The sequence below is a fragment of the Chrysoperla carnea genome, chromosome 5, assembly GCF_905475395.1.
Source record: "Chrysoperla carnea chromosome 5, inChrCarn1.1, whole genome shotgun sequence".
In the NCBI taxonomy this organism is placed as follows: domain Eukaryota; kingdom Metazoa; phylum Arthropoda; class Insecta; order Neuroptera; family Chrysopidae; genus Chrysoperla; species Chrysoperla carnea.
This window is the reverse complement of record NC_058341.1, coordinates 38,107,378-38,121,278: the sequence shown is the minus strand read 5'-3', so window position 1 is coordinate 38,121,278 and position 13,901 is coordinate 38,107,378. Positions and strand designations below refer to the sequence as shown.

The window sequence follows — 13,901 nt, the reverse complement described above, 5'->3', positions numbered from 1 at the left end:
TACAGTGCGCACAAGGAGCGTGTGATTTTATTTTTAATTTTCTTTTATTGAAATATCTAGTAACATGCAATATTTTCTATATTATAATAATAAATAGTATTTCGTCTAAAAATATTTCTTCATCTGTTCAATAAATTAATTATATTAGCGGAAACTTGTAGCAACAAATACGCTTTGTTTATTTATTTAAAATTATTCTACGAAAAAAGCTGCTGAGACAATAAACAACGACAATACACTGAAGCGACTTTTAATTTTTTTAATTGCTGATAATCGTTTTTAATTGCAAGATATTTTAGTCCACAGTAAATAACATCGTTTTTTACATCTTTTTATCTCTCATTTTAAACGATACGTTTGAAACTTTATACTGTCAATAATCGATTGAAATTAAAATGTAAGTAAAAACTTTTCAAAATATTAACAGATTGAAGCAATACACATTACATAGGTGTACGATTATTGTCGTGAAATGTCAAAATTTGAGAGTCGATAGCTCGAAAGCGTGTCATTATATTTCGTTGCGGGATTAATTTGAAGTGTTGAACATGACATATTGAAAATAACAACAACAACAAAAACTATTTTTCACAATTTTAGCTTACCGGTAATTTGAAAATATTATATTTTCAAGAATTTTCCCTAATAAAAATGTTTAGAATCAAACCACTTACAAAGTTTCAAATATGCTACTAAAACTAATGTAAAAATACACAAATTATATTAACTGTGGACTAATCATTTTTAATTGCAAGTTATTTTAATCTTAAAATTAATTTAATGTGAAATTTAATTTTTTTTTCCTAAAAATAAACTCGTGTAATTTTGTGATAAGAATTATTATAGTTAAATTCAATAAAAAATAACTATTTAATTGAATAAATACGGACTTTTAATTAATATCTTATTAAAATAAATATCAATTTGGGAGAATAATCTCTGGTAATAACACTGTTGAGAAAACTTTTTGCATATAATTAATATTGGTGCACGGTTTTTGCATCTGATAAATTTTGAGCATAAGGAGTTAATTTTTAAAATTTTGACTACTATTGAACTAATTTTTATAAGATCATATATTGTCAGATGAATCCGGCGGATAGCTATCCGCTAGAGACTGGTAGCAATGGACAAATCTAAAGTTGAGTTTAGAACAGAATACTAACGGCAGGTTTTTTTAATAGTACTTTTTTCTGAGAAAAGTACGGCTAAATAATTAAAAACTAGATGTCAAACAAGAAGTTAAAGTTTCTTTTTAGAATTTTTAGAAACTTCTAAATAATAACTATCGCTGAAAAAAATCATTTAGGTATAACTGCATAATTTCATCAATTTATAGGAATTCTGTTTATCCGAAAACGCCTTCATTACGATCGTAGATGCTAAAATCTTTTTGTACCCCTGCCTTATATAGTTTTAATCAAAGAGTATAAGATAGAGGAAAAGGCTCTCATTACTGGCAATGTTAAAAATAGTATACGAGTTTCAACGCCTCTAGTGATTGGGCCCAGTCATAAAAAGCTCTTCACCTCCATAATTTTGTTTAAAGAAAATTCTGTTAGCAGAGCGTAATTTTTATCTAAGGACTTCTGGGTTATGAACCCAGCACGATTCCACTGCGTCACTGAGCTCTGTAAAAAAATATCGTAGTAACAGTACATTTTGTTGTAAATACAGTAGAGTATTTATAGGATACAAATTACCAGGGGGAATTCGTGCCTGTATCCGAAAATGATCTTTTCTTCTATCTTATATTCTTTGGTTTTAATATGATTGGTGGAATAAATTCAGCCGATGCATTTATGAGTTGAAAGTGATACCCAATTAAATTAGTTCAGCTGGATCCACGTGGACTTGATACAAATAAATTTGTAACGCCAATCGTACAATAACTGATTTATGACGAAATATTATATATTTTTCGCTATTTCCATGCTTTTCAAATTAGACATATTTGTATAATTAAAATAATTATGTTTGGTATTTGCTAATTTTTTATAACAATCAGATGTATTTATAGTACACTTAATAAGCCGGAAAATGTGGAAAAGCGGTGGAACAGCTTTGATTTCAAAAAGTTAGTGCGGCTGAATATTCTAGAAGGTCTAAAAAGTACGTACAAACAAGAATTTTTGAAATTGGAGCTGTTCCACCACTTTTCGACATTTGATGGTATTTTCCGGCTTATTTACTGCATTATTAATGACAAATAAATGTATGGTAGTGGCCTCCTTTTAACTAATTTTTAACTAACAATGCTTAATAAACTTAAATATAGCAAAAGGGACTGAATATGGGAAGCCACAATTCTTTTATGAACCTGTTCACTAAATTCTGACTTTAACTCACAAAAACTATGAATTTAGTCCAGGTTAGCCGAGTCAGCAGACGGCAGATTCCTTCGGGCAGCAGGTTTAGTGGAATTATTAGGTAATGGAAATCTAAAGAATAATTATTATTTGTAGTAGTAAATTTAAATTGTGGCGAAGAAACAAAAAAATTAAGGTTTACGATTTAGCAAGTTTTTGCTCAACCAAAAAAGGCGAGCATCAAATGGGGGAGATATTTTATGCCTGCTATTAACTCAATATGGAGAATTACTGAAGTTTTTGCCTAAGAAAATAAACTGGCAAACACCCGTCCAACGGAATTATTTAAAAAGAAAATTATTGATTGTTTTGATCATTCCAAGTGTAGATGCAATCCTAAATGTAACCCTGGCGGCGTCCATGCCAGTTTTTGTATTTCTGATTAGGATTCTTAAGTGATATTGACCGATTGTTATACAGTTTGTATAAAAAAATGTTTGGATTTTATAAACTCAGTCTTCCAAGTTCAATAGTAGTTTCCGTTTAACTGTCGTAAACTCCTTATATAGAATTTTGTAGTTTAAAACTATCCTCCTTCACTAAAACTAGTCCTTCAAATAACATTTGTTCAAAAATGATGACTTACAACAAATATGTTAATTTGTAAAACTAATTGTTATATTCCACACACCTGGATAGAGAAAATAAAAAAAAAACAACTCAAAATGTTTCGGGTAAAACCAAAAATAAATCCTCAGCCATTCATGCATTATTTCTAACTACTTCGATTAAAATACGAACAAAAAAAAAATAGTAGCTCAAATGAATATTATATTATCGAAAACAAATAAAAATAATGTGTATGACTTACTTTCTAATTTTGCCATAAGTTAAATCGAAGGTGTAAAAACCGCTAAGAATGCGTACGAGAACGATAAAACTTGGTTATAAAATATAACCTTCGTTTCATGATGAAGGTATGTATATAATTCTGGTAACAAATGCCAATAAAAATCTGTAACAAAAAAAATTTTATTAAATTTAATAAAACAATAAATAGATCGCCAATAAATTATAATGTACTTGTGATGTCTTGTAATGATCGCATTCGGAGTTTACGGTAGGTCTCGAAAGTTATTAATTCTTTAAGGTAGTTGTTGTGCTATGGACATAGTGTCAGAAAATTCTAAATTTTATACTATTTAAAGATATTACAATACAATTACCATTAAAATTTGAAGTCGATTGACCGTCTCTAATTCGAGATTAACTTAAATAAAGTTAGAGGTCCTATTTCCAACTGTTAGAAATTTTCAAATTGTTTTAAACAAAAAATATTACGTTATTTATAGGGATTATCTTCCTACTTTAAAACGATAATCTATCTCTTATTACTAACGAAAACGAATTTAAAAATTAACGAAATCTTAAAGGCCAAGATTCAATTCAAGCTGGCTATGACATGTTTGAAAATTTTTGTTTAGCTAAGTTTTTCAGAAGTCAGATCTCATTAAATGCCATTATTTCGGAACACCTAATATACAGACAAAAAAAAATAAGTATAATATGTAGAAAAATGTTTTGAGACTATTTTTATTGCTAGTTGAAGTTATTCCCTTAGAAAAACTTTCCTATAGAAAAATTCGATGTTTTTCGATGGCATTTTGGAAAATTTTGCTTCTTAATTCTTAAAAGTACAAAAATTATAATGATATATGTCAATTAACTAGATGTCATTTGCATAACTAGTTACGTAAAGTGACTACATCTTGAGCTTTTGTATATTAAATTTTGTTATGTCAAGAACAACCAAGGGAAAATTGACAGTTATAGCTCACAAAGAGTACAGGGTCGGGAATGGAATATTTCATGAGGTAAAAACATATATAAATTTTCCAATAAAAAATGGGCAATGAGATCACAGACGATACAAAGATAGCACGATTTTCTTAAATAATGAATAAAAATAATTGGTAAAACACTAGTTAAATGTTGACGAAAAATTTTTTCAGCTCTTTCTATATGTAAGACCTTGAGTTTTCACGATCGACAACTAAATATGAATTTTATAACAATAAATTTCGATAGCCATTATAAAGGAAAAGGATAATAAAGAAGAAATATAAATAATAATTTATAATCCCCATAAAAAAATAAATAATAAGAATTACAATTAATTGCACAGCTAATAAATAATATTTATACAAAAATTCAACCCTAACCAATATTTCAAACAACATATCTCATTCTCGTATAAGTGCATTTTATTTAAATACTTGATGAAACCAGTTAAAAAATCTACGATATAATCAAAGCATTTTGACAATATATTCAAAGTACTATTATTTCACATTATCTTACTCGTTATGTGCGTAGTCATGGTAGGGACAAGAAAATCGATGCCAGCGCTTCCAGTGAAAAATTTTGGCGTTAAAGGAGGCTGTTATGACTAATTTGCAATTCTTTACATGTTAATATTATAGAAAATGCCGTATTAAAATTATTGAAAAACACTAACTAATTAAACTTAATGCATTAAAAATTGTGAAAATAAGAAATCAAATTGCACAAATATTATTTTTCAAATGTAAATAATCATAATTATTTATTTAAATTTGTGAGGCAATAATATTAAATTTTCAATGTTAGTCATAAATGCAATCCATACAATTCTATAATTAAAATAGTGTATCCATACCATGGAAACGCCTCCAAAAAAAACTCACGCACGGTGCGAATGAATTATCTTATTTCGGTGATATTTTGTTTGTATATTCAAAAAATCATTGACAACATATTAAAAAAACGACAAGCAGTCATAGGGATTGACAAATCAGTGATTTTGTTTTCTTACTGCACTTCCGTTTCATCGCTTTCGAGAGTTACATTCTGTCAACCGTTACCGTTGGTTGCTTCCACATATAGAGGCAGATAAAAAAATACTCGAAACAAGAAAATCACGATTTTCAAAAATTACAAGACTCTAATCACCTCAATTTTCTTTATTCCCGTGATTATCCACATTAATCCTTCAAAAGGCAGATAGAAATTATTATGGAATTTTTGTTTTAGACTCACGGCCTATAGGGAAACATTTATTTGAGACTAGCAAGTTTGACAATTATTGACTTATGTCAAATTTCAAACAAATAAAGGTTCTTGTTCGCTGAATAAAAGTACTTGTCACAAGAAAATATGTTCTTAACATGGTAGCAAGGAAATATTTTTTCGCAGTAAGTAAAAATTTTCTTTGTATAAGAAAGTTTTTAAGTCAAATACATATTTTCTTAAATGGATATAAGACTCAAGAAATATTTACTTGTTATCAACAGCATAGTCAACTCGTTTATTCAATTCAAGAATTTTTTTCGCTGTGGTTACAAAATGCGAAAATTTTTTACATTCATGGCTGGAAAACATTTTTTTTACAGAGATTGGTGGAAAATTCTTAAATTTTGATCCGAATTCAAAAAGGGAAAGAAAAACTTGGATTTGCGGGCACCAATTTTCGATTTTGAGGAGAGGTTTAGAAAATGAATCTCACAATTCGAAGGAGCGTACTAAAAAAAATCCTGTCATGTTCTAAAAGAATTTAAGCAGCAATCTTTGATAAAATAAAACTTCGAATATTCAAGAATTTTATATGTATGGTTTTAATGTATTGAATATCACTATTTGTATAGGGCTTTATATTTGGATGATGTAGTAGTCATACAATTTTTAGTCCGTGTATGTTACAAACCCCTGTTGCTTATTTAGGGCACTGTGTTAGTGGATTCGAGTGAATTCTCTCTCGATCTAACAACATTCTGCAAACATTACATGTATACACATTTTATAATAATATGCTTCGTTTGTTTTATTTTCTATCTTTATTTTATTATCAGCTACAATACTGTTACATGAGTGAGATAGATTATAAACTGCACAATCCCTGAAAAAGCTCTCTCTTTCTATTCAAGAATCAATACTGCCAGAGTAGTTATGTACCATAGACATACAAATAACATATACTAGAGAATGTGACTTGTTTTACGATCGAAATAGAGTATAGAAATTTATAGTCCGGAGAAATCAGATTAAAATTAACTTTAAAAATACGGATATGAGGTAGTACGAAATTTTTGAGTATAAACAAAAACATCAATGATAACCGCAAGCTAACTTCAATAAGGCAGTAACCTTAGGTTTAAAAGCAAATCACCGACGACATCGAAAACATCGGTATTTTAGAACGAAACAACGATTTGTTCCATGGTTTAGAAAAAATATTGATTTGCTTGAATTCGAATTTGCAATAAGAATTTATTAACATTTTTTGATTATAAAATTGAAAAACATTAACTTGGGATAACTGATGCCCAAAAAGTGTTACTTTTTACAAATTCTTCCATTCTAAAAGTTGAATGTGGGTGATAAAATATTTGGCGTAACTAACGATATTGTCGTGTTTTGGAACTATATTCCTTATCACACGATATTTATTTGCCGGTTGGAAGTTAAAACGAAAAAAACTGCAACAGACACAAAAAATCGACATCTAGGTTATAGATTCTAGTAAACTTAAACTTATTCAATAGATTCAGATTGCCATAATTTTGAGAAAATGAGAAAATTTTTATGTTATGTCAAAATAAATATCCTCATCAAACCAAACGTAATGTATTCATATATTGGGTTGACTACTAAATCAGAAGTATGTCTTTTTTAAACTAATCTACAATTATTTCATACAGCAAAAGTAAAAACTAAAAGTAGCTATAAAATTAAATTCTTAAAAGTTAAAATCAAACAAGTATTTGCTTAAAACTGATCAAAAAATACAAAAATATTTATTATTTTGAAAAAATTCAAATTTACTTGACGCACCCCACCCCACTCTTGTTAATCTATCGATTCTTCTAATCAACGAACTTGATCTTTCAAATACCAAAACCCTTCTTGATATCAAATTTTATTTGAATCGAACTTAAATTGCATCATCAGTACAAAAGCAATAGCTCCTAAATTTTCTTCGGCAATTCACTAAAAATTGAAGGTAGATAAAAATTACGTTTGTTGATTACTTTAAAATTAACGCTATTTCATTCAGATAATTAGAACAAATTCTTTCATTTTCTTTAAAATAATTTACTTTCTTTTGATTCTCAATAAAGGTTACATATTTAATGAGTTTATAACATGCGTGTCTCGAATCCATTAATAAATTTGGACACGCACTTGAAATTGAATGAATTGTTTTCGACAATAAAAAAAAAAAAACTTTTTCATTCATTACGATGATTTAAAAAAAGATATTATCAGCAATAACAATTAGTCTAGTATTCATTATATTACTCTATGAATAAAAGCTTCGTCTGTACTCACTATTAACCCTGTAACTTTAGTTATAGGGAGATAAAGTGAACATGGCAATTGTTAGTTCTCAGTTCATTGGTTTATTATGCGTGAAAAAATTGGAAAGTCAATTACTTACGGATTCTGACTTAAAAAATAACAATGTCCACGTTATAGTCCGAGTCTTAAAGGTGTCATTCCACAAAAAAAAAAAAATTCTAAAATTTGACTATAAGTAAAATTTTCTAGGGAACGATTCAGGTGATGTTACTGAAGCTATGTATGATCGAAAACTCGTAATTGAAAGTAAAGTGAAAACCGGTTATAACGTCGAAAATGAATGCCCCAAACGAATTTCTATATGCACACATAAACGAATGTATCGGTTATAACAACACCGATTATAACGATATATTCACTGACAATATCGATTATAAGGACCAACACATGTACATATAATGAATGCATAGGTTTGTTGTACATACTTTTTCAATTAAATACATCAGCATTCTAGTGGTATTTTGAACATTATAATCTTTATTTTGACTATCATCAGCTTTATTTTGAACCTTATTAACTGATATATCGGTTATAGCGACTAATTGTCATCACAACTAATTAGCAATAACGACTAAAATTTGACAATGATACAAAATTTTAAGACATTTGTTGAAAATTTTTTGCTACTGGCTTGATATCCGCCCGCTTCACTGGGTTTAAAAGTAAGGATCACCGCGTTAAAGCATCCATCTCCCTTACTCTCGCTTATTCCCCTTCCCATAACACTCGAAATAGGGGTAGGAATTGTTTGACACAGGTAAAATATATGTACAGAATTTAAAAAAATGTTATATAGTCTTGATTCATTCATTGAGTGTATCAGAACAGAATCTTTAATTTATGGTTCAAAATGATACTCATAGATGGCGTAGTGAAATGTCATAGACTTAATTTAATTTTTTTTAAATATATCTTTATAAATTATAGCTCATGTGTTAGTCAGATGTATGAGCTGTATTATTTTGCTGGAGTTTTATTCAAATCCATTCGCTAGTTTTTGGGTGAAAGCGTACCAAACACAAAAACAAATAAACATCCTTACTTTCAGATTTATATAATATATAGGGATGTGCTATTTTTCAGCAAAGGCTTAATTTTGCAGCGACATAGCGGCTTTGGAAAACCGCCGAAAAAGTATATGACATAATTTTCGTGAATGACTTTTAGAAAATGATTAAACAATTCATAGCCTGTTAACAAGTTCGATTTTTAATCGCCCTGTGACTACATGGCCTAATAATTAGAAAAATTTCGTCCGATTAAATATCAGCATCTTGGAATAAATGACTGCAAATTTTCATGTCAGTATCTCGAAGCCAAATAGATTGTTTCCAAAATTTCAGGATTTCCTCACATTTCTAGCCTTTATACAAACGTCAATTTCAATGCACATATAAAGTTCTATATTTAACACTGTATAATTTTAGAAAACATCCGTTTAAATAGACGTTAGTGTGACCGAAGCTTAAACATAAAAACCCAATGCATATACTAAATCACATACCTTTCCCATTTTTTTATACGGCTTAGGAACGGTACTATTATTATTTATATCAAACAGAATATGAAAGGATACCTTTTTTTTTTGTAAAATACAAAAAAAAATTAGTATCGTAAAATTTAATTGATTAATTCCGGTTTACGATCAAGGAAATGTTCAATTTTGAACGGATGAAGACGATATTCGTTGAAAAGAATGTAGCAGCAATATATGCATTTACGTAAATTATTCAGTTCTATCTTTGGAATGTGTTAATATCATGAAATGGATCAATAATGAGAAAATGTTCCATAGAGAAGGAAGGAAATTGGGGATGTGTTTCAATGATATTGTAATTAAATTTTGAAAGAGATATTATTACAGAATTAGGATGCCGTTTTAACATTTTAACATGCTTCAAATTATCAGTTTTCGCAGGAATGCAAGTTATGTTTTTTATTTATTCATAATGAAAGTAGATGGAACTAATTTCATACAAACAAGTAGCGATCGCAACGGCATTAAAATGAATTATTTTGTAAATTATAGCTAATAGTACATTTTTAAAGCAATCAAAGTAATCAAACATTTTTAAAGCAAAAATTTTCCACTATCCTTATGCTATGAAATGAATTCACTCTTTAGCGTACAAGGTTCGTAAAGCTTTTATACGAATATATGTACCATTTTTGAAGTCAGGTAAAAAAAAATTAATTAATGCAACTAAAATATTTTTGAAATTGAATTTTCTTTAATTTTGCGCAAATAAAAATTAGAAGTCGTTCAACCTAAAAAAAATCCATTTTTATAATTCATAAATATGTTAATATGCAGTAAAAAAATTTTATTATACCTAAAAAGTTTGTTAGCTATTTAGAAAAAAAATAATTTTAATCATATTTCAAATTTTTATTATCTGATGTTTATCTTAACACAATATGTATCGTAAACTAACATCGAACGTGCTTGGATTAATAATTTTATTTGCTTATGATTAACCTACTTATGTTTTAGAAATTGATTCGAAACATTTAAAGCCCACACACATGGATTCAACATTTTGGTTTTAAACCATCAAAACGTAATGAAATTTTAATACCAAAATGGAATTTTCTAGCAAATAACCACATAAACTGACTGATTAACTTCGTCTTAGGTAGTCAGGGGTCATCACTCAAGTCTATTTCCTTCCAATTTATTGAGCGAATTGTTGAAATACCATGTATAGAATGTGTTAATTACGCAATTGTTTGTTTCTTAACGTAATGTAAGTGAACAGTCGAATATATATAACACGGATATGGTGTCACACACACAAAACCGATATTCCCATATAACACATACTATATTATGTTCTAACCTAATTTGTGCCCTCACGGGTCAACAGTGATGTTAACGAAAAAATGTTTCAAACAAAAGTTGTCAATATTTTTATAAGAAATATTTTTACATTTAAACTTTTGTCTCTAACGGTTTACAAGATGGATCCAACGGATTTAAGACCCAACTGACCTATGATGCTCATTTACGAACTCAATCCCACCTTTTACGTCCTGAGCACGCTATAATAATTTCAGTTTGATATCTTTTTTGAGTGATCGTGATGACAAACATCCATCCGGAAATGGACTAATTAGGTGATTTTATGAACACCTATAAAAAAATTTTGTTCGTAGCATCAATGATTTTAAGCGACACAAACTTGAGACTAAACTTAGTATACCTTGATATATTCCATATATACATGGTATAAAAGTGGGGGTCTGGAAAAAATATATCGCCATAAAAATATTATTAATTATATTTCGACATAAAAAAGGGTAAGGAGGTCTGGTAAGTTAACGTCTACGAAAGGCAAATCCTTGATATTAATCCAACTTCCCAACTTAGTCATCGATTTTCAATCTATAGCTCAATTTGAAGAGGTTTACAGATATTCAAAGGTATAAAAACGACGAAAAAGCGGTTTTATCAATGGGAATCTCATTCAAATTGCCAAAATGAACACCCCTATAACATCGATCCGCCAAATAAAAAACTCTACATACCGAATTTCAGCTCATTTGAACTAAAAGGGGGTTGCTGGAGATGCCCAAAAGTAACTGGAAGTAGATACATATCAAACATCTCCAAAACCACTTAAAATTTATAGAGCATGTGCCAGATTTATAACACATCTCATTCCCTCCACGTTGACCTTGGACACAGAGTATATAAATGATCAGGAATTTTTCAGGGAAAACGTAAATTTGAACATCCCTACTGGCTGAAGAAAATTAGTGTGTATTTACGTTATTTATTATGAGACAAAAAGATTTACAAAATAAAACCTTGAAAATGATAAATGAAAACGATGACAAAATAAAATATTTATATGAAATTTCCGGATAAAATAATATCAACCGACTAAAAAAAACAATAAATTTTATTTTAAAATAACAAAAATAATATTTATGAAAAATCATTACTGGAAAAAAAAATTTGTTTATGTTAAATATTACAAAAACATATATGAGAATGTTATGTATGTTAATTGATCGAAAATTTCAGTTATTTTTCTTACATGTTTAAGCAATTTCCCAAAAAATTTTTCCAAATAAATCATACATGATTGAAACTTTTAGGCTAATGGATATATATTTTATACAATAAATAAATTATTCAAAAATATAAAATAAAAAGGTTACATGTAAATTTATATTTTAACTTGGCGAAACTGTAAGGGTTCCGTTCTTGAAGTTCGGTAACAGAACTCTTAAAAGTGGTATACAAAAATTATCTCCGCAAGTTATTATAGAAAAATTAATTTGTCCTGCCATACTCGAACATGGCCTAGCTTTCATATTTGAGGGCAAATAATTTTGAATTTTGCAATTCTCAAACTTCTACTTAAAATTTAATTTCATTTTGTAAAAGTTTGGGTTTACGGATACCTTAAGCTTGGGGCTAAGATGCTAAAAAGAAAATGGATCTTATTTAGTAAAAAATGAAATAATTTCAAGTAATTTGCACTCATTTCGTAACTCAATAGTAGTGCAAAGTACCAATACGTTCCATATGAGCTCATACAGGCGAGATATTTGCCTCAAAGAGATGGTGCCTCCAAACAATCAGTACCAAAAAAAGTATCGTCCCGTAGGAAAGGGATAAGATTTTAAGGCTATGATGCTTGTTGATAAATTGTTGTATATATAAAATGAGTAATATTGTGAAATTACGTAGTATAAAAGACATCATAATAAATTTGGAAAATTGATTGACAAATGATTGTAACGAGTGTGCCAAAAAATTTTCTACAACGGAAATATATAAATTATAACCTTGGTGTCAGCTACTAGATGTAACACATATGGGAGCACTAACCAATTTCAATCAATTTAGTCAGTGCGACAGGTATAGTTTCCATGAAGAAACTTTTTCTAAAGCTTTTCTTAAATTAATGGTTAAAAAAAAAAGTTGCGTATTTATAAAGAACAAGTTTCTAATTTAAAGCGTCCATCTAATGTTTGTCAGCTATGAATCCGATGTGGTTTTAATTGAACCCGAAAACTTAGATCGAATTCGATGCCGGTATAAGATGTGTGCCTTTGAAACTAACATTTTTCGCTTGAAGCATTTTCCTCAATTTCCTAACATACCGCATCTTACTCATGTTGTTAGAAATACCTTAAGTGGTGACTTCAGATATATTAAAAAATTTGGATTGATTTTTGTCTATTCGCATCGTATCGTTATCGTGCAAAATATTATAACAACCAGGGAGTGACAAAATCGATTCAGTTTTCGAAAAAACAAATCTAACATGAGCTGTGGTTTTTTTATAAGAGCAAAACTTTCTAAATTAAAGTCTCTCTCATTTATTTTAGTTAACTTTTTGTTTATAGTTAACGTTCAAACGGCTCCTAAATCTTGGACGAATTCGAAAATACTATAAGATATCCTATTTAAAATTCAAGAATTTTCACATAGAAATAATTTCATACGTAAATTTTCGACTCCGTATTATTTTTATTTTGTTTAAGGTAACGACTGTGCTACAAAATAAATTAACAAGTTTCTATTAAATAAGTTCATTTTTCGATAAAACTATCTATTCAAATAGAGAAAGCTCTTACAGTACAATGGAGAAACATTTCATTCTATATATCGCATAGACTATTATACACAATTTTTAAATCGATTATCATTTAACACAAGGTCGACGAGAATTTAATATATTCGGAACAAAAAGTTGTTATTGGTTTTCAAATTTTCATTTTTAATTTTCCATTCGACATTTTTACTTGAATTATGTTCCTGAAACTATTTAAAGTCATAAGTTGAGTTTTAGGCCAAACTGAACTATATGACCTCAAATTTGCAACTTTCCCCGCTTCATAAGAACTTTTTTGCTTCTACAACCGCCACTAAATTCGAGTTAGATGGCTTGTAATGAAAGGGAGATATGACTGATCACGAGTTTTTTGTTTTTTTACTACGTAGCTAAAAAGTGAAATTTCTCACATAATCGATTAAAAATTGTTTCGAGAAAATTGTACTGTTAGGGATTCTTTTATGTAAAAAATCGAAAAATTTCGTGTATTTACTGTAGAGACTAAAATATTTCATTGAAATTTAGTCAATTTCAAAGAAGAAAAATTTAGTGGAATATTATGATATATCTATTACGCTAAGAACTTTAAAAACTGAAAATAATCATGAATTTTTTATAAATT

The 13,901-nt window shown here is 28.7% G+C and overlaps 1 protein-coding gene across 2 annotated transcripts in view; it reads right to left on the bottom strand.

The window, feature by feature from the left end:
* The window catches only part of LOC123300022 (protein encore), an 80,202-nt gene that overhangs the window by 28,280 nt on the left and 38,021 nt on the right, over positions 1 to 13,901 (bottom strand). For both annotated transcript variants that reach the window (XM_044882477.1, XM_044882478.1), the window contains exon 2: positions 3,181 to 3,324. In XM_044882477.1, the coding sequence (XP_044738412.1) occupies positions 3,181 to 3,196 (16 nt within the window). In that variant the 5' untranslated portion in view covers positions 3,197 to 3,324. The remainder of the gene's footprint in view (positions 1 to 3,180; positions 3,325 to 13,901) is intronic.